Below are 22,481 nucleotides of genomic sequence, written 5' to 3'. Positions count from 1 at the left end.
ACAAATTGCCCTATTCACCTGGTGGGTCAACAAGAGGCTAAACAGAATCGCTCATTTTATAGATCATAAGGGGGGTAAGAAAGCCCAATTACTTTAAGGAAACCTTAGAAATGCCCCCCAGAGAGACATTTCGTCTCTACCAAATAATACACTTCTTACAAACCTTACAGAGAGAGGGGGTAGATATCACTACAAGGACCATCTTTGAGAACAGGTGACCATCTTTGAGAACAGTTGTGTGAAAGGGACGGAAACATGGGGAGGGATCACGGAATTATACAACATGTTCAATCAGGGTACCAAACCCTCCTACCAAACAGCATAGGAGGCGGACCTAGGGGAGATAATTGAGGAGGTGGTGTGGACGAAATGGTCGACCATGGTGCACAAAGGAATGCTCAACACCTCATTGGTGGAGGCGAATTATAAAGTATTATCACACTGGTACCTTGTTCCTACAAAGCAAGCAAAAATATACCCTGTTACCTCTTCCCTGTGCTTTCAGGGATGCGGACAGGAGAGAGATATGTACCATGTCTGGTGGTCCTACCCGAAGGTCCGACGATTCTGGATTAGAATGTTTAACCTAGTCTACTCCGTGACCGGACAAAATATACCTAGTAGGGCTAAAACAGGGTTGTTTAATGATATTCCGGAGGAGATCCCCAGACATCCGCGCACTGTCATATCTTTCATTCTCCTAGCGGCCAAAATAACCATTGCACGTGCACGGAAATCGCCTGTAAAAAATATTGCCCTGGTGAAACACAAGATCTCATGGATCATGATCAATGAAAAACTGACTAGCATCCGTCGGATAGGCAAACTAGGTTTGAAAAGGTGTGGAACCCCTGGATCGCTTATCTCCAGGCTCCTTGGGAGCGTGACAGGTTTGTGGGGGGAGACCCGGAGTGAAGGGACTCACCCAACTCTACTCTTTCCTGATTCTTCCCCTCCCCCCCTTTTTTAAATTTTGTTTTCTTTTTTCTTCTTCTTTTCTCCTCTTTTTTCCTTTAAATATTCCTGTTACCAGTTATGTAATGCCGTGTTGCAAAATTTTGGTAGGATGCCAATAGGAGACAGTAAAAACTTCCCAACTATGCTATATCCTTGTTTGCTATATTTCAATGATATTTTAGTCAGGAACACAAATTTTATTGGATTTTGCATCCTTGTTGTGATTTTATGACAACTATTTGAACGTCTGTATGTTGATTAATCTTGTAATAAAAACCATTGAAACAAAAAATACTGGAGGATAATTTGCATTCATCAGCCAGGAAGCTGCGCATAGGAAGTACTTGGACATTCCAACATGACAATGATCCAAAACACAAGGCCAGGTCGACCTGTCATTGGCTACAGCAGAATAAAGTGAAGGTTCTGGAGTGGCCATCTCAGTCTCCTGACCCCAATATCATTGAGCCACCTTTCGGGATATCTCAAACATACAGTTCATGCAAGACGGCCCAAGAATTTACAGGAACTGGAGGCTTTTTGCCAAGAGAAATGGGCAGCTTTACCATCTGAGAAGCCTCATCCACAAATACCACAAAAGACTTCAAGCTGTCATTGATGTTAAAGGGGGCAATACACGGTATTAAGAACTGGGGTATGCAAACTTTTGATCAGGGTAATTCGGCTAGTTTCTGTTGCCATTATGAATTAAAAAGAGTAAACAGTTGATTGATAATAAATGGATTCAGCCAAACACTAACCATGAGTGAAGGAAAAGTTTTTGTGTCATCATTCATATTCTCTGAAAAATGGCCAAGAAATCAAAAATTCTACCAGGGTATGTAAACTTATGAGCGCAACTGTATGCCTGTGCGGAGTGTGTTTTTTCTACTTCCAAAAGCTGGTCTTTGCTGTCCGCTGGTGAGAGCTTACCCTCAGAAGTCTGCTGCTGGTAATTCCAATAAACCTGGGAAAAAAAGAGTGTAAGCCTTTTCTGATCTCTGTAACTCAAGATCAATATCGTTTGCTAAGAGGCCCCTTTTTCTTATTGAGCGCTTATAAGCACTGATCATCTGAAGTTTTTCAGCAACGAGCACTTTATTCACCTTTATCACATATATATTTTTCATTACAATAGAGATTGCTTTTGATGGACTTTATGTTTACTAAGAAATATTGCACCAATAAAATTTTCTTATATAATGGAACTTTCCTATTACATGTATAATTTGCACATTGTACACATTGGTTGAGTGTGAATGTTAGTTTATCTAGCTGTTTACACATTCTTTTGCACACATCAGTGATTTCATAGGATAGTATTGATTCATGTTTTTTAGTTGTTTTTTTGCACTTTGTTATGAATTTTATTATTTAAAGGGATAGCATACCTTTTTTTCTAGCATGAAGCAGTAAAAAGCTGGCAATAGTTTTAACCCTTCTCAATTCTGTCTTTTCTTCAGGAGCAGTGTAATTTTTTAAGCACATTTTCAGCTCTTAAAATGGTTTTGTGTGTTTACAGTGAACACTATCAAAGTTTTCAAGTATTTTTTATATTGTGGAATATACATGGTTTTTCTGCTTTTATTTCTCATTTGTTATTTTTTTTCAAAAAGAATGACCCGATTTTAAAACCTCATATCTGTGCAACCACTCTCCGCCAATATATGAAACCTGTACTACTTGAATGGGCATGGCCTAGAGTTCCAAATGATGGACAGTAGATACCACTACTAGAGCTCAAATAGACGCTAACCTCAGTCGTCTATGCAACAGAGAGCACTTAATGTTCTCCAATTTAGCGAGACTAAGTCCGTAATAACAGTGCAGCAACGTGCCTTTCGACAGTGTTTTGGGATTGATCCACAAGTGGCTAACAACATTTGAAGAACTGCGGTGTTTATGTAAGGGGAAGAGTCCAGGGTGACCACTCACTTCAGAGGAAAATGTGCAACGAATTCAAGAGACTTTTCAGTGAAGCTTGCACTAGTCCCCTCAGGTACTAGCAGACAACTTGCTATCTCTTTATACGACTGGCGTGTTGCTTTTGAGGCCATATGGATTGCAACTGGTGCAAGCTCTTTGCGTAAGTGACAGAAGAAAACTTTTCATTTTCTGTCATATGCTCTTAGATGATATGGAGGATGACAGATTATTTCTGCAGTTGATTTTTAGTGATGAAGCAAGGTTTTATCTAAGTGTTAACGTTTTGCATCACACTGTTCACATATGGGGACTTGAGAAGCACATTAACTACAGCATGAGTGAGATTCACCATCAATCAATCAGTTTTGTGCAGTTTAGTTTACAAAGATTTATGGCCCTTTCTTTTTTTGAGGGAAACCCTGTTACGGGACATTTCCATCTTGAAATGCTGAAGGACTGGATTTTCCCACAACTTAATGAAGACTCTGAAGATTTCATTTTTCAGCAAGATGGAGCACCGTCACATTAGAACAACAAAGTTTGTTGGTTTCTAAATAAATCATTGCCTCAACAGTGGATAAGTCACACGAAACCCCAAAACTTGGCATTACACTCTTGGCCCCCCAAGAGCTTCAGACCTTCCACCTTGTGACCTTTTCTTGTGGGGAGCTGTAAAACAACGTGTTAAGTTACATTACCCGCAGACTTGGATGAGCTCAAAAACAGAACCAAGGCTGCAGTAACCTCTGTGGAAGAAGACAATCTCAGATGCGTTTGGGATGAATCCAGCAATCGTCCTGATGTTATCCATGCAGAAGGTGGAGGACACAGAGCATGTATAACACGGTCAGTGAAACTTGAGGACTTACTTAATGGTTTGTAATTTATGATGTAACTAACACATTTTCATTATAAAATATAACTATTTGAAATCAGGTCATTCTTTTTGAAACACACTGTATTATCTTAATGCTGTTGTATGCATACAACATGTATGTCCTAAAGTATAACCCAATAAAGTATACAGTTGGTATCAGCCAATGATGATTTATATTATATTACCATGTGGTGCTTCAGTACTATACTGTACCGTGGATAAACACTTGAAGTAGTGATGTGATTATAAAAAAAGTATTGCAATATATAAAGGTTTGTCAAAGGAGGACTTGTATTGAGAGATAGTAGTAGAAAGGAGAAATTTGAATCTGGCTATAAAAACAGATAAAACATTGAAAATGGTAGTCAAGTAGTAAAGAGTCAGTCAACTACTGCAAACCAGCATCCACTCTCACCGATCCGTGTCTTTATTCTCTTCCTGTAAAAGATCCAGTGGAGAGGAAGGAAAGTCAAAGAGAGAGCCAGATGTTCTGGAACTTCCGTCACAAGGATCAGTGGAATAAACTCCTTCTGTAGCAACTTTTGGACCTAAAACAGATGCAGTACATAACATGTGAGCAACAGAGACTCTAGTAAAGAAATAGCAAAATATAGAAGAGGGATCCTCCTACCTCCCTCCTGTTCCCGGCTACCATCAGGCGAGTTGTAACCTTGACCAGTACTAGGTGGTGGAGAAAACAGGTTCAAAGACCCATCAGGTCCATCCATAGAGCCTCCACTGGTTCGCAACCTGCTTTCTGCAGGCTCAGGACTGCTGGATGAGGATGTTGATAAGTGCTTGGGGTGCTTTTGCATTTGCATAGCCCTGGAAACTGCAGCAAATGTTAAATGTTTAAATTATAGCTGGATACTGCATCCTCACATACAGTACAGTCATTAATCATAACATTATAGAGTGCAGTTGACAAAAAGAAATCCTGTCACTAACTCTAGAAATTGCAGCTAAAAGCACAGGGAAAAAAATCAAATACTAAATGTTTATCTGCAATGCTTTGCCTTTTTTTTTATTTTAATCAAAAGTAACTTTTATTGAGCATATAAGAAAGGATACAGTAAGATACGGATATGTTTAGTGCAACATGCACTACATTAACGGATCAGTCCAAATGACATGTATTGCATACAAAACATTAAAGATTATATAATACTTTCAATGTACTTAGGCGGTTAGCCGGTTATGTAAGGTGTCAAATTTACACAGACTGGTGTAGCCTGTTATTTAGTAGGATATGTCCAAAAGTGAGGGAGCCAGATGAAAGGTAGGAGGGAGCAACCCAAGCAGCTTATACGCTGGTCGAGGTGTCCTCAATCCATCTATCCCAGATTTTGTAAAATTTGTCTGGGCAGCCCCTATGTATATATATTATCTTTTTATACGGTAAAGTAGCATTGACTGCTCTGATCCACTGTTGTAGGGTGGGGGGGGTCCCCCTTAGCCATGTTTTGGCAATCTGTAGTCTGGCTAGGAATAACGTTTCTTGTAGCAGAGTATTTAAGTATTTTTCACTTTCAGAGAGCGAAAGGAGTCCTAACAAACATTGGCGGGGGCATAAGGTTATTGGAGATCCCATGCGGTCGTGTAGGAACTGTACCACTTGAGTCCAGAACCCGCGCATGGAGGGACAGGACCACATTAGATGAAAGAAGGGAGCTGTGCAATGTCCACAGTTCGGGCAGTTTGGGTTGTGATCGTGTTTGTATTTAGATATGCGGCTGGGGGTTAAGTATGATCTATGGAGCATATATAGATGGGAGAGACGATCAGAAAGTTTAGGAGAGACTGCTTTGCAATTGGCAAGGGCCTCCTCCCAGTCCTCATCCGTCAGGCCGCCCAGGTCTGATTCCCAGCGCAGCTTTAGCTGGTGAGCAACCGCATCAGCAACAGGTCTCATAAGATAGGTATAGAATTGGGAAATCAATTTTTTGGAGTCCCTTCCCATAATTATATCCACTGGAAGCGGGATCTCGAGGACTGGGATGAGGCTGCCGAACTGCGTGTTGAGCCCATGTCGGATTTGGAAGTAACGAAAGAGCATGCGATTTGGTAAGGCAAATTCATCTTTAAGTGCTTGGAAGGGTTTGACCATTCCATGAGCTACAACTTGTGCTAGATATATGATGCCCTTGGAAACCCAAAGTTTGCGGTCGGGAAGAGAGGTGAGTTCAGGGAGGTTAGGATTATCCCATAAGGGGGTGTGGGAATGCGGAGAGGGTGCTTGACCAATGCGCATGGCTGCATGCCAGACCTTACTATGATGTGCTAGCATTGGTCCCCCAGTGTTGGTGTGAGTTGAGTCGCGAGGGTCGCAGAAGAGAATTTGAAAAGGGTGTGAGATCTTGCCAGAGGACTGTGGGCATACCATTTGGGTATATCGGACGTTATCTGAGTGATTGATGTGAAAAAAGTGGGACAGTTGAGCTGCTATGTAGTAAATGTATAGATCGGGGAGTGCAGTGCCTCCTAGGTCAGTTGGACACTTCAAGACTTTCCATGACAATTTGTGGCGGGAGGGTCCCCATACAAAAGTATTGAGGATAGACTCCATTGCTTTAAATATGCGTTGGGGGAGGTGGACTGGGGACTGCCAGAATATATAAAGTAATTTAGGGAGGAGAATCATTTTTACGAGATTAATGCGACCCATGACCCCAAGGGGGAGCCTGGACCATACCTGCGTTTTGAGTTTAAGAATGCAGAATAGTGGTTCAATATTGAGTACTATATAATCGGTGATAGAGCGGGATATGTGTATGCCTAAGTATTTAATAACGCTTGCTCTAACTAGTGGGAGGGCGGCCAGTTCGGACGTAGGGGCACCCAGGTCTAGAGGGAGGATTTGAGATTTAGCCCAGTTTATCTGGAGCCCAGAATATGTGCCAAATGTTGTGATTACCTGCAGAGCTGCCTGAAGTGAGGGACCGGTGTCGGCTAGGTATAAAAGCATATCATCAGCATAGAGACTTATCACCTCAGTTAAGTCACCGATGCGAAGACCCTTGATATTTGGATGGGACCTAAGTGTTATCGCAAGGGGTTCGACTGCCAGGGCATATAGCATGGGTGAGATAGGACAGCCCTGTCTCGTACCGCGCGATAATGGAAAGGAGGGGGATATTCTGCCATTCACCTGAATACGTGCTGTGGGAGCATAGTAAAGTAGCTGAAGCCATTTTATAAACTTTGGGCCGAAGCCAAATCTTGTGAGGCATTCCCACAGATAGTTCCACTCTACTGAGTCGAACGCTTTAGCAGCGTCGAGACTGACCACTGCTCTACTGCCAATGTGTGTGTGCTGGGTTTGGAGATTCATATGGAGCCGCCTGAGGTTAAAGGCTGTGTTCTTATCCGGCATAAAGCCTGTCTGGTCGGGGTGTATTAGGCTGGAAATAACCTTGTTGAGACGTAGGGCTAGGATTTTAGCAAGAATTTTGACATCAAGTTGGAGAAGGGATATGGGCCTATATGATTCAGGGAGTGAGGGGTCTTTTCCTGGTTTGGGAATAAGGACTATGAGGGCTTCATTCATGGATTTTGGAAGGGTGTTGGTATCAAATATATGATTGTATAGTTTACTTAGTCTAGGAATCAGGGTGTCAGCAAATTGCTTGTAAAACTCAAGGGGTAGTCCGTCGGAGCCAGGGGCTTTGGATGTAGGAAGAAGGGACAAAGCTTCTGTAATGCATTCAACGGTTATGGGTGCTTCCAGCTGGGCAATTTGTGGTGGCGAGAGTGTAGGGAAGTCTATGGTTTGTAGGAATTCCATCAGCTCAGCTTGGGTACGGTGGGAAGTGGATGTGTATACCTTTGAGTAAAAAGACCTAAACTCCTCGGCGACCTGATCGGGGTCAGTAATTGTGGCCCCGGAGGCCGACTGAAGAGAAACTACCACTGGGGTTTTGTGTTCAAGATGTGCCATATAAGCAAGGAGCCTACCAGCTCTCTCTCCGTGTTCGTAAACACGTTGCTTGTTGAAGAAGATGCCTTGTTTGGCCTTTTCAAAGTGTAGCTGGTTTGTGAGTTTGGACTGTTTGTGCACCTGAGAGGCATTCATAGCCGAGGGGTTGTTTTGGAAAGCCTGCTCTAGAGTTTGGAGGTGTTCCTCCGCCTGACGCACAAGATGCCTGGATGTGATCTTGTGCCGGTTAATACGTGTGGAGAGAATCATGCGAGCGTGTACCTTAAAAGCCTCCCATGTGGACCCAGTCAGAGCAGTGCCATCGTTCGTGCGGAAGAAGTGCTCCCACTCGCGCTGGAGATCGTCCAATCCAGGGAGGATGGTTAGCCAAAACGGGTTTAGTCTCCAGACCCGAGTGGTGGAAGGAGACGGCATCTGCAGCTTGATCCAATAGGGAGAGTGGTCAGATAACACCCTGGCATCAAATCCCGCATCTGTCAGGTGAAGGAGGAGGGAGGGGGTAAGGAAAGTGTAGTCTATGCGGGACATTGATGATTTAGAGGGGGTAAAACATGAGAAGCGTTGTTGTGTAGGGTGTAGGTGCCTCCAAGTGTCTGTAAGGGCGAACTCTCTGAGAAATTTCCCGAACCTGGTGACGTGAGTGATAGGAGGCATAGGATTAGCTAGACTAATCCTGTCAAGATGCGGGGTTATAACTGCATTGAAGTCCCCTGTCCATATTGCGGGGACTGAAGGGTACTGAGCCATGAAATCTACGCCCATCTGTAGTATTGTAAACTGGAATGGGGGAGGGATGTAGAAGGCCAGGAGCAGAAATTCCAACCCCCCCACAGTAACATGCAAAAACAGTGAGCGACCCTGCGGGTCAGACTGCAGGTGATGGAGCTGAAATTGCACTGTCTTAACAACCAGGATTGCAATTCCGCGGGAGTTAGAGGTGTGGGGGGCCTGGTACATCCAGCCCACCCACGGTTTTTTGAGGCACATTTGTTTCTGGCCTGCGAGGTGAGTTTTAACAAGGATTGAAATCTCCGCTCTCTGCGATTTTAAGTGTGAAAGAACCGCAGTCCGTTTGGCTCCATCACCTAGTCCCCGGACATTCCAGGTCAATATTTTAAGCGTGGCCATATATTGTAGTGAAGACAGGGAAATGCAGCCTGATCCCCAAGAGGTTGCAGAAGATGCACAGCGTAGCAAGCCTCAAAAAACAGTAATAATAACTAGTCATATATATTAGAGTGTGGAGCACCTCTGGAGCGCAGTTAGCAGCAGAGGGGCCCCACGTCTGTATCCATGAAGCCGCCGCATGCCGGTGACCATCTCCCCCCGCCCGTGGGCATGGGGAGGGGGCCACATTAAACATTACCAACCTCAACCACAAGAAATTTTCAGGAGTATACATGTCATTTATCAATGTGGACTTAACTTTAAACGGATGAGAAAAAATTAAAACATAGAAATGAACAAAATAAAACAAAACTGGGTCTGCATATACACTGATCCAGCAGGGCAGACTTGACTCACTGCTCTCCCACGAAACTAGGGAGGCAGAGGCTGGACAGGGAAACATTCGTAGGGGGGTGAAAAACACTGGTGGCGGGTGTACCACAGTCTTGGTGCGACCAACGAGGTCGGGAGGGGGCGAACAAACTGAAGAGTGCATGGTGGTGCGGGGGGTGCCGTCCAGCTCTCGGGTGTCGGGTGCATGTGCACCGCTCGAGACCATCAGGTTGAGCTCAATAGGGGATGGGACAAAAAACTGGCAATGTATTTCCAGGAGTAGCAATAGGGGGGTTCATGCCAATAACGAGCTTGTGGGATAATGCAGATTGTTACTCACAGTTCCAGGAGATAACAGGATGCGGCAGGAGTACAACGTGAGAGGAATGTACAGCGCCATGTCCGGGTACAAATAGCCAGTAGATTTGGTGCAGATCACTAGGGGTTGCTTAAGCCGGGTCCGTGTCGGGTTCACCTTGATGCTCCAGCCAGGAGATAACAGCTTGAGGGTCTTCAAAAAATTGGGCTTTTCCTTCATGTATCACGCGGAGGCGCGCAGGGAAGAGCATCGCATATTTAATGTGGTGTATGCGGAGTTGACGTTTCGCCTCGGTAAAGCGCGCCCTTTTCTTCTGTACCTCGGCAGAAAAATCCGGGTATACCGCCACCGTGACATTTCCTAGAGGGATGTTGCCTCTTTCCCGGGTGAGCCGAAGTACTGCGTCCCGGTCTCGATAGTTCAGTAGCTTAGCTATAAAGGTTCTCGGTGGGGCTCCTACAGGTGGAGGCCTTGCCGCCAGGCGGTGGGCTCGCTCGACCACAAATGTGGAGGAGAAGGCCTCCCTACCGAAGGTTTTGATGAGGAGATTTTCCAGGAAAGTAGGGGGGTCAGTGCCTTCGGACTTTTCTGGTAACCCCACAAAACGGAGGTTGCACCTCCTGAGACGGTTCTCCATTTCGTCTTGTTTAGAGAGAACCATACTCAGCTGATGCTGCATTTGCTCAGTGGAGATTTGAAGGGGGTGTATGTCGTCCTCCACGTGTCCCACCCGGCGCTCCGTTTCAGATACACGGTCCCGCAGTTTCTGAACATCTTGCCGGATTAAGGAGATATCAATTTTCACCTCCTCAATTCTAGAGGTGAGTGTAGACTGGCAGAGAGCGATAGCTTCCAGGACCTTGGCGGTGTCGCTGGATGTGTGTTCGTCGGGAGCAGGGGATTGAGCTGCGCCATCTTCCTCCCCCGGGTCCCGCTCGTCGTGGCGGTATTGAGCCAGCCTGGCCGCAGCGCCGGTTCTTTTTGGAGGAGACATGCCCGAGTATGGTTAGGTGAGCAGGGCAGAAGGATTGAGTCGTTCGTGGAGGGTATATCCCTACAGGATCAGTAAATAGGATAAGTCCCGAGCGGAGCTCTCACAGCACACGTCTCACTCCATGCAGCTCCAGACCACGCCCCCCAATGCTTTGCCTTTTAATAAATTATTTATTTGCTTGCAATGTGACTTTGAATTTGCCAGAAAATGTGACAGGAAGAATCAATTCAATAGTAGAGCCCTAGTTCCCTTTCTCTATTGCAATGTCATAGTTCTTTCCTCTTCTAGGAGTGTCTAATCTCTGTGCTGACCTAGCTCCTCTCTCTCAACATAATCTATTATGCAGCTATCAAAGCAGGAGCAAAGGGGAAAACTATAGAGTGACAATTCTGTTCTGCTGAAGTTGCTATCATCATGTCCAAGATGGTGACACCCATTATCTCTCTCAGGGCTTTCAGATGTCTACACAAGGGATAGATTTACAGGCAAATAACATGCATAACATTTGTTACATGCAAATATAATCTTATGGAAATATATTTCATTGAAATATATGGCCTGGCAACAGCGTCTCTTTAAAGATGTTCACCATTTTATATATTTATGAATGCACTAATAGTATGAAAGAAATATACATTTATAAAATGTAACTATTACTGGAAAGCTTTTGCAATCATGGTTAATCCACCACAGGTGCAATGCTGAGGCTTCTGCAGACTCTACTTCTGAACTGAGGTCCATACTTGATGCACAAACTTTCAGTTAGAAGAGTTTAGGAAGGATGGCTGAACTACAAATGATGAGGTCACCACGATACTACATTCAGTCAATCCTCCTGCAACCTGAGACAGGTAGCTAAAAGTGTTCCAGGAGACTGCATCTGGGAACACTCACAGCCGTTTCAGAAGAGAAAGACGCAGAAAGCCTCTTCTCACTGGCTGCACACAGTGTGGGAGCCAGCAAGAGTGCATAGAGCCTGTGATCATGCCTGGGAACATGAGCACACTCTAACACTCATCTGCCGAGATGACAGATGAGAAGTGTAGTTTTTGCATGTGACCGATGCGGCTATGTGAGGTGCAGGGATGCACTGCCGCACTAATTTTAAAAACAAACAGATATGAGACAGAAGGTGTATCCTAGGATTCTGGTAAGAGTGCAAATGTAAGCTGATTTCTGGGGTCATGTATGCACCCAGCCTTCATGTCACATCCTAACCATTAGTGTAACATAGGGAGAAAGGAGAATGTATCCTTTAACCTTGACAATAGGCCTAGAGATTGCAACATACTTACTCGTGAGTAACTGTCTCACCATCCAACAAGGGCAAAGGGGTTAAAAAAAAAAAAAAAAAGCATTGTCATAAGACAATAAAATGTAAACGGAAGGCCGAGAGCCAGGTCACACTGACCAATTATTTCTGAATATTCAATTATTCTGAATCACTTTGCCACATTCTACATACAAAATGATCACCGATGTCAGATAAACTAGGACATGACAGTCAAAATGATTTCCCAAAATTGTTAAAAAGTCATACTTTGCGAGCATCTGTTTCCAAGGGTCATTTTAGGCTTACCCCTCATGTGTAAATGTTTTGAAGCCTATGTATTGATTAAATCTGTCACTGTATGCTAAAACCTGCAAAAGTTGCAAGCAGGAGCAAATATTTCCTCTTAGCGTTACAGATATGTCATGGTTATCTGCTGTTAAAAGCTCTGCTACTGTAGGGGCATGCCAGCCTAGTAATGGTCATAACAGGTGGCTAGATTTGGGGAGTCCATAGAAGACATATTAGACAACGGTCCATTCAGCTTTGTAGTATTTGCTAACAGAAATCAAATTTGGATAAACTGAACATTTTATTTTATACTATTCTCATTCAGACGGATAAAATTCTCATTCCAAACCTTATTTCTGAAAGCGTCCCTATTTGAATGTATTTTTTGCACAAATCGTATCCCCTGTTGAGGAGAGCTGGTCTAATAACCAAATCATACATACTTGCATTACTATCTTGCCGGCTGGGTCTCCTTGGAGGTCCCAAAATGCTGGAAAATCCTCTACGTTTCCACTTTTCCTCTCCTTCTTTTTCTTTCTTCATGCTCTGCTAAAAAAGACAAAACCATCACACAAGAAATACGTCAGATGTAGAACAAGGCGATGCAGTTACAAACTTTTCAGCTACAATCATTATAAAGATACCAAAGTCATATTTTTTTTTTTAGAAGCCGAGTAATAACTGATCTTATCGAGAACAGCCATTAATAAGATGAATCTATAAGCAGAGCATTCAGGAGGGCAGAATATACGAGCAATAAAAATTCAGGTTACGAATTCCGCCAAAGCCTATGAAACCTTAACCTAAAATAGCCAATTAAGCTGCAAACTGAATGTACATAAAATGTCAAACATTCCAGGCACTGAACAGTATTAAGAATATTTTAAACTTTTAAAAAATTACACTAGTATCTTAATATAATATAGCATTTTTAAATTTAACTGGGCCTCCAGAGACAAAAAATTTGTGAATTCCTTTTTTTCAACCAGAGCTTGTCAAATGATGCAGGGTAGCCAAGTGGTTAGTATTGCTAAATTTTAGCTCTCAGGTTCTGGATTTAAAGTGTGTGACAGACCCAACCAGGACAGGGGCTTTTGGAGGGGACTGCAGGGTAGCCTCCTGCCTACTGACTTGGGCCCTGGCTTTTGAGGGGGCCCTACTTTGGAGGTGTGTACGTGAGGGACCTTTTGGAGTAATTTTGCTTTGGATTCGGGTCCATTCCTCCCTGAAACACACAGACTCTGGGAACTTAGGACCTGGATACAGATTTGGGGCCTCTGTGCCCAAACCAGCAATGACTGCTTCACCCCCCCTCCTAGACTGAGAGACTCAGTATTGATGTTAACCACTTGACAACTGGGCACTTAAACCCCCTTCCTAACCAGACCAATTTTCAGCTTTCGGTGCTCTCACAATTTGAATGACAATTACTCAGTCATACAATACTGTACCCATATAAAATTTTTGTCCTTTTTTTCACACAAATAGAGCTTTCTTTTGGTGGTATTTAATCACCGTTGGGTTTTTTATTTTTTGCGCTATAAAAGAAAAAAGACTGAAAATTTGGTAAAAAAATGAACTTTTTTTTGTTTCTGTTATAAAATTTAGCAAATTAGTAATTTTTCTTCGTAAATTTTGGCCAAAATTTATACTGCTACATATCTTTGGTAAAAATAAGTACAACTTGGTGGATATTATTTGGTCTTTATGAGTGTTAGAGAGTCCAAATGCTATGGTGCCAATATCTGAAAATTGATCACACCTGAAGTACTGACGGCCTATCTAATTTCTTGAGGCCCTAACATGCCAGAAAAGTACAAATACCCCCCAAATGACCCCTATTTGGAAAGAAGACATTCCAAGGTATTTAGAAAGATGCATGGTGAGTTTTTTGAAATTGTCATCTTTTCCCACAATTCTTTGCAAAATCAAGATTTTTTTTTTTCTTTTTTTTTTTTTTACAAAATTGTCATATTAGAAGGTTATTTCTCACACACAGCATATGCATACCACAAATTACACCCCAAAACACATTCTGCTATTACTCCCGAGTATGGTGATACCACATGTGTGAGACTTTTACACAGCGTGGCCACATACAGAGGCCCAACATGCACGGAGCACCTCCAGGCGTTCTGGAGCACCCAGGCCAATTCTTATATTTCTCTCCTACATGTAAAAATAATAATTTATTTGCTAGAAAATTACATAGAACCCCAAAACATTATATATATTTTTTTTAGCAACGACCCTAGAGAATACAATGGTGGTTGTTGCAACTTTTTATCTCGCATGGTATTTGCGCAGCAATTTTTCGAACGCGTTTTTTTTGGAAAAAAAACAGTTTTGTGCTTTAAAAAAAAATAAAACAGTAAAGTTAGCCCAATGTTTTTGCATAATGTGAAAGATGAAGTTACGCCGAGTAAATAGATACCTAACATGTCACCCTTCAAAATTGCACACGCTCGTGGAATGGTGCCAAACGTCGCTACTTAAAAATCTCCATAGGTGATGCTTTAAAATTTTTTACTGGTTACATGTTTTGAGTTACAGAGGAGGTCTAGGGCCAAAATCATTGCTCTCGCTCCAACGTTCGCAGTGATACCTCACATGTGTGGTTTGAACACCGTTTTCATATGTGGGCGGGACTTACGTATGTGTTCGCTTCTGCATGTGAGCACACGGACATGGGCGCTTTAAACATTTTTTTTTTTTTTTTATTGTTTATTTTACTTTATTTATTTTAGTTTGACACTTTTTCCCCCCCAAAAAAATTTTTGATCACTTTTATTTCTATTACAAGGAATGTAAACATCCTTGTAATAGGAATATGGCATGACAGGTCCTCTTTACAGTGACATATGGGGTCAATAAGACCTCACATCTCACCTCTAGGCTGGGAAGCCTGAAATAAAAAAAAAAAAAAAAACGATCTTGGCTGCGATCGTAGCGGTGAGTAGGTAGAAGCACCGGAGGGTGGCGGGAAGGGGGGGGGCGTCCCCTCTCGCCTCCCGTAAGAACGATCAAGCAGTGTAACAGCCACTATGATCATTCTTATGGTGTAGGGAATCGCCGGCTGAAAAAGCTGATATCTGAATGATGCCTGTAGCTGCACCCATCATTCAGATATCCCCGCTCAAAGTCAAGGACGTCATATGACTGTGGGCGGGAACTGGTTAAAAATTGCGGGGTATTGCAGAGTATTGCGGAGTAGTGCAGGGTATATTGCAGAGTATTGCTGGGCATATTGCAGAGTAGTGCCGTGTATATTGCAGAGTAGTGCCGTGTATAATGCAGAGTATTGCGGGGTATAATGCAGATTATTGCAGGGTATTATGCAGAGTATTTCGGGGTATTATGCAGAGTATTGTATGTATTATGCAGAGTATTGCGGGGTATTATGCAGAGTATTGCGGGGTATTATGCAGAGTAGTGCCGTGTATATTGCAGAGTAGTGCCCTGTATAATGCAGAGTATTGCAGGGTATAATGCAGAGTATTGCGGGGTATAATGCAGAGTATTGTGGGGTATAATGCAGAGTATTGCGGGGTATAATGCAGAGTATTGCGGGGTATAATGCAGAGTATTGCGGGGTATAATGCAGAGTATTTTGGGGTATTATGCAGAGTATTGCGGGGTATAATGCAGAGTATTTTGGGGTATTATGCAGAGTATTGCGGGGTATTATGCAGAGTATTTTGGGGTATTATGCAGAGTATTGCTGGGCATATTGCAGGGATGGCTGAGCATGGAGGGATGGATGGATGTGACTGTATTTGTCACTGAGCACCGCTGTGAGCACTACACATGCAGCCCACAGCGGTGCTGCCATCCGATCCCTCCCCCTCTCCCCTCGCACTGTACCGATCGGTACAGAGAGGGGCGGGAGGAACCGGCGTCATGACATGACGCCGGTCTGTTGACATGTGATCGCTCCGTCATTTGACGGAGCGATCACATGGTAAACGGCCGCGATTAGCGGCCGTTTACCGCGATCCGTGATGCGCCGGGTCCTCAGGACCCGGCGGTCACGGAAGTTCTCGGGTGCGCGCCCCAGGGGGCGCGCGAGAGCAGTATTCTGGGAGGACGTCCCACGGACGTCCACCCAGAACTAGCCGACCGCGCTGCAGCCGTCTTTCGGCTATGGCCCGGTCGGCAAGTGGTTAATATAATCAGCTCAAAACAACCTGATGCTGGTGTCTCCTGCTGTTATGTGTAATCTGTTTATTAAGGCTTTTCTTTCTTCTCATTGTATAATCCCTCATTGTGTGCCTCCTAGGTGTGAATCCCTATTGTTAATTGAGTCACCTTTTGTTTCTGTCTTTCTGCTAGTACTGTGTCCACTTTCGCCTCGTTACCAAACTATTGTGGGATGTTTATGTGTTTATGTTAGCAGTTAGGTGACTAGTTGTTAATTAGTTTCCTGTTTAATTAGATTACGGTTTATTTTAGCTGTTCATTAGATGTACTATTACTGTTTGCATTGTTTAGGATAATGTGATCAAGCTCTTACCTGATTTTGTGTGGTATATATTCTGTGTGAATTTACAATAGTCAGTTCCAATTTGCACCTAAGCTAGTGTTGTCTAGTTCTTTGGTGCAATATTCAGCTATTCCTTGTTCCAGAGTAAAAGAAGCTGCATCTTGATATAGGCTCCCAGGCTGGGTGCCAGGTGGTCTGTAACTAAGTGTATGTAAACACTAACAATGAACATCTCTTAATTGCTACCCGTTGGTCTGTTAAATATACCATTGAAAGAGTTTTGTTATATATGGCAATTATCCCTACTAGCTATTATCTTGGGAATACAGAATAATAAAGCCGACCAATAGATTGCACGATTTTCTCAAAGAAAATCGCTCAATTCCCCCATCAACAGTCAGTGTTGATGGGGAAATCCCTCCCGCCGAGCTATTGTGTTCTCCCAATGGGGGGAGCTGTTCTGGCCAGGAGTACACACAGTGATTATTGCTAGCAGATGAAGCTGTGGGGTGGGCATTTCTTCCATCCATCTTGTTTGTGTGGAGGAATATGTTAAAAAAAAAAAAAAAAAGACCATCTATGGCCCGCTTTAGTGTTTTATAAAAGAATTCAATTTGGGGCAAAGTGGTTAGGACAGGAACATGGGCACTCGCTGGTGTCAATTAGGACAGAATACAGCTAACTCCTGCTGGCATTCCCAGCAGGAGTTAGCTGTATTCTGTCCTAATTGACACCAGCGAGTGCCCATGTTTCTGAAGGACTCATGTACCAAAAAATCTTCAGGGGACGTGCTGGATGTGGGTGGTTTAATGCCAATTGCAAAGAGCTATGGCAAACATATACAGAGACCAGGTACAAATAAATGCTTTACTACCGAAAAATAACTAAAAAAAAACCATCAGTTTGCACATATTGCATAATCATGTACAAATGTAAAGTCACTAAAAAATTTAAATGAAGGTACACAGTGCAAAAAAACTAAACAAAGAGAAAACCAATATATATTTTGGATTTTTTTAAAAACATAAGAACAGACTAAAGCAACTACATTGTGGTTTAGCTTTAGCTAAACTCAAGAACAGCCATTTAATACATTACAGCTTACCAGTCTTTAAATGTGGTGGATGTGTTTTTTGGGGAGGGGTGTTTACCTATTTCTATTACCTGGTAATCCTGCGAACAGCACACGTTCTTTGCCTCACTTTTGCATAGTATCTATGGAGGAATAATTGGTTGCCCATGATTAAGCTATGGGGGTGGAGCGAATTGTGCTGGGGACGTGGTCTGGTTGGAGCCAGGGCTGTCATACACTTCCTTACAGGGTTTTGCTGTGATGTGCGACTATTAGAACTAGCTTTCCCTACTGTATAGATGGAGGAAACCATGGTTGTCATGCAGGCTGGACTTCAAACACGTCTATTTCCATGTCCATTTTATTTAGCCAAAATACAAGCCCCAGATAAGAAAAAAAAAGTTTTACAAAAACTGACAAATCTCCCTCTTGGATTACTAGGCAAACGACCTTTGCATTCAAGTGGCTGGTGGGGGAACTATAGGTAGGCACATGACAACATGACTGTCAGGAAAGGTTCCACCTGCTGGTGGCGCTGTCAGACATTTGGCTTGCAATACTGATGTCCACCAGCGGGTGTCAGCTGGCAGCCTGGAACTGTCAGGAAAGGTTTCGCCTGCTGGTGGCACTGATCATGAGGGCACAGTACTGGCGTCCACCAGCGGGTATTTCCCGGCAGTGTGGGGCCGACATCATCTCCTGCAATCAGGTGACACCTGAGCCTGATTGCAGGAGATGTGTATTAATACCCGGCAAACACACAAAAACACACTTGCCTTGGTATTGTCCTTGCGCCCTGACCTGAACCTGTGATCTCTGAACCTGGTACCTGAACCTGTCCCTCTTGTGACCCTGTAACCTTACCTTTGCCCTGCAGCCTGATCCATCCATCCTGCTCACTGCCCCCATATGCTGATCTCCCGTTGATGACCCTGGCCTGGCTACGTTTACAATTCTGGTATTCCCCATTTATTGTATATACCTGTCTGACTGTTATTCGTGGGTCTCTGTCTGGTAGTTGGTTTGTTGTGCACTGTGTTGTATTGGAGGTGTTGTATTTATATTTCACTTACTTCAATAAATTACTCTATTTTCACTTTACATGCGTTTGGTTTCCTTTGTTGCTGTCCACGCAGTTCTAGTTACACCTGATTCATGACAATGACATGACACAACTGCATACAGCAGACAGTGAATGTGTCGGCACATTGTCTTTTTTTTTTTTTGGTGCACAATGCCATCAACAGAATAGTGGAATTGTGTGGATAGACTATTTAGAAACTATTTTTGCACTTATTGGAGCCACAGTGGAAATGAGCAGAGCTTCACCACATTTACCAAGCTCTGGGAAAAGTAGTGCAAATGCTCTTGCAAAGGCCACAGTCTATCTGTAAAACAACCCCAACATTTATTTTAGTTAATTCTAGGCACAGTATAATAAATACATTTTTTTTAAAAACTACATTTCTGCAGTACATGCGCATTTCCCAGTGTTTTATCCCTTTAAATAACATTGCAAGTAAAGAAAATTACCTGTCAGTCTGCCAGAAATGCATTCAGCTCTTAACTCCTTCCCGACGACCGCATGCATTCATGCGGCCTCACGGAAGTGGGTCTATCTGTGAGGCCACATATATGGGCATCGCTCTTTTTACTGGGAGCACGCCGCACAGCATGCTCCTAGCCCAGAGACCGGGCTCTCACTAACAATCGGGACGTCTGTCACTCTGGTTGGCTATCACAGTAATCAGTCACTGTGAGCATGTCCCTGTGTTTACTTTATATTCTGAACGAAGAAAAAAAATTGTATCTTTCTCTTCTTGCAGGAGAGGAAGATATAAACAAAAGTGTAAAAAAGGAAAAAAAAAAAGAAAAAAATTTAAATTAAGAATAAAAAAATGATAAAAAATTACTCCAATTGAATACTTTTTATTTATTTGTTGTGTTATTATTACACAGTTAAAAAAAAAAGTTAGGAAATAAAGCATTATAAAATATTGTGTGTTGTCTTAGAGTGCATAGTACTATTACTGATTTATTTACCCACTCCCTCCTTCCCAACCCTCACCCACCCCCCCATGCACACACCACACAGTCCTTAGCTATATATACATTCTAATGATTACTATCAAGGATCAATAAGCAAAGACTCTCCAAAAGGTCAGGAAAAAATACCGGAAGGAGAGGCCTTCAAAGTCCTCAAGAGAGGAGGGCAGGGAGCGATAAGAGATAAAAAAAAAAAAAAAAACCCGGGGGGGGATCTCTATACATTCACTGCCCTCCCCCTATGGGGGATACCCCATCTCATCCAGCCAAGGTCTCCATATTCCCTCAAACTTCCCATAATTTCCTTGCCTGATATATGTCACTCTCTCATTACCAACTATTGAGTTAATAGTCTCAACCCAGTTCTCCACAGTCCGGGGGGGTTTTGTGCCTGCCATTTTTGTGCAATTAATTTTCTCACCTGGAATAGGCATCTTAACACTGCTTCAGTGGTGTCATTCGAGACTCTACCCCCCTCCATGCCCCCCAGTAGACAGGTCTTGGCCGTCAGTTCTATTACAGTCTTAAAAATTTTATTTATCCTATCTACTATTTCTACCCAGTATCTAAATATTTTCGGGCATTTCCATACCATATGGATAAAGTCCCCTGATGCCCTGCCCCTGGGGCAGTGGTCGTTTTGTCTCCACCCAAGTTTGAACATTTTTTTAGAGGTATGATATACCCTATGCATTAGGAACAGGTGGGATACCTTCTGTAAGGGGGAGATTGAGAAAAGTGTTCCTCGTTTCAAGATCCTATCCCATTCTTCTGTGGTCATTGCTCCCACATCTCTCTCCCATCCCTCTCTACTCTTAGAAGGTACTGTTCTATTTATTCTTCTAGTTTCCAATCTGGCATATATCTCGGAAATGAGTCCTTTAGATGTATCTGAATTATTTTTGCGAGAGTGGGGATCTGGGTCCATTCAATTATCTGCAACCTAAACTGCGCCTGGATAGCGTGTCTAATTTGGAGACATTTATAAAATGAATTGTTTGATATATTAAATTACCGTTTTAAGTCTAAAAATGATTTCATAACATTGCCCTCATATAATTGGCTTAGTCGGTTAATGCCCTGTCTCACCCATTCCATGGACCTCTCTATATCCCTTACTTCCACTAGGTTTCCATTGTTCCATAGGGGGGCATATTCTGATATCCCTCTGTACTCCAGCAATACTTTCATTGCCTGCCAAACTTTACCAATTCTATCGTACGGCATCTATCGATAAATGAGTCTGCCTCTAAAACCTCTATTAATGTAGTATGCGGGACCCCCGTTATCATCCTGGAGTTCCCTCCTCCAAGAGCTCCACAACCCCCTAGATGTTGAAGCTGAGATGCCAGAAAGTATGACCTCTGGTGTGGAACTGCCGTACCCCCTTCTTTGGTTGGTAGCTGCATAGTTTGCAAACTAATTCTAGATTGGCCCTTTTTCCAGATTAAGTCCCTAAACAGGGATTCTATTCTTTTGAACCACCTTTGGCCTATCCAGACTGGGGAGTTGTGGAAGAGATATAGTATCTGAGGTAACCATATCATCTTTTATTAGATTGCAGCGTCCTGCTACAGACAATGGAAGACGGCGCCAAATATCTCCTTTTGCTTTAATTTAAGTAGTAGTGGGGCTAGGTTATCATCGAGGTATAAGTTTATGTCGCTAGTGATCCAAAACTCCAGATATTTCAGTTTTCCAACTACTTTCAGGTTGGGGGTTCCAGGCAGTGTCTGGTTGCCAAGTGGGTCAATCGGTAGTAAGGCAGATTTATCCCAGTTGACAACCAGACCAGAAAACCGTCCGAACTCTCCAACCATTTGTATCACTGCTTTTAACAAAGTTTGAATATCTCCAAGGAAAAACAGAATGTCATCCGCAAACAGTGCTATCCTATCTTCTTCTGTCTGTCTCCGAAATCCCTGTATACCCGGCATTGATCTAGTCATTATTGCTAGTGGTTCCATCGCAAGGGAGAATAATAAGGGGGAAGGGACAGCCCTGTCTCGTCCCTCTCTCCAACTGAAAGAGATTAGAATATTCAATGTTAATTTTTATTTTTGCTCTTGGTTCGGTATAGAGTATTTTCACACACCTAATAAAAGAGGGGCCAAACCCGAATCTCTCTAGTACTCTCCATTGGTAGTCCCATTCCAGGCTATCAAAGGCCTTGGCTGCATCCAGGGCCAATGTAGCCCTAGAGCCTCCATTATCTTTTGGAATCTTCATATTTAAAAGGACTCTTCTATCGTTGATATTAATTGACCTATGCGGAGTAAACCCTGACTGGTCAGGATGTATAAGGTTTTGAATACATCCATTTAGACGGGTTGCTAGCATTTTGGCCAAGATTTTTACGTCCGTGAATAGTAAAGAGATTGGGCGATAAGAGGAGGCTTCCAGTTGGTCTTTCCCCTCCTTGTGTATTACAACAATAGTGGCTTCTGACATTGAGGGGGGGCAGTCTCCCACTGGTTAATGCCCATTCCAATGTCTTCAGCAACTCCGGTAGAAATATCTCTCCATATCGTTTATAAATTTCTATTGGGAGCCCATCCCGGCCTGGCGACTTTTGATTGGGCATCCCGGCTACTGCTCGCCGCTCTTCATCCAAGGTCACTGGTGTGTCTAACTCCATTTTATCCTTTTCTGTCAAGGTTGGGATTATTATTCCCTGTAGGAAGTCTTCCATTTTTTCACTCCCAATTCCCCTATTGGACTTGTAAAGGGTCCTATAATATTCACTAAATGCAGTAGTTATCTCTGTTGCATTGGTAAAGATCTCTCCACTTGGAGTCCTGACCGCCGA

At 43.2% G+C, this 22,481-nt stretch overlaps 1 protein-coding gene across 1 annotated transcript in view; it reads right to left on the bottom strand.

Annotated features, from left to right (window-relative positions):
* The window catches only part of ARHGEF12 (Rho guanine nucleotide exchange factor 12), a 441,882-nt gene that overhangs the window by 155,904 nt on the left and 263,497 nt on the right, over positions 1-22,481 (bottom strand). Inside the window, exons 21-23 of the mRNA XM_073602566.1 lie at positions 12,515-12,620; positions 4,392-4,592; positions 4,176-4,308 (exon numbers count right to left, since the gene is read on the bottom strand). Of these exons, the coding sequence (XP_073458667.1) occupies positions 4,176-4,308; positions 4,392-4,592; positions 12,515-12,620 (440 nt within the window). The remainder of the gene's footprint in view (positions 1-4,175; positions 4,309-4,391; positions 4,593-12,514; positions 12,621-22,481) is intronic.

Source organism: Aquarana catesbeiana, linkage group LG10 (assembly GCF_042186555.1).
Source record: "Aquarana catesbeiana isolate 2022-GZ linkage group LG10, ASM4218655v1, whole genome shotgun sequence".
Taxonomy (NCBI): domain Eukaryota; kingdom Metazoa; phylum Chordata; class Amphibia; order Anura; family Ranidae; genus Aquarana; species Aquarana catesbeiana.
The sequence above is the reverse complement of the archived record's forward strand: the minus strand, read 5'-3'. Positions and strand labels throughout refer to the sequence as shown.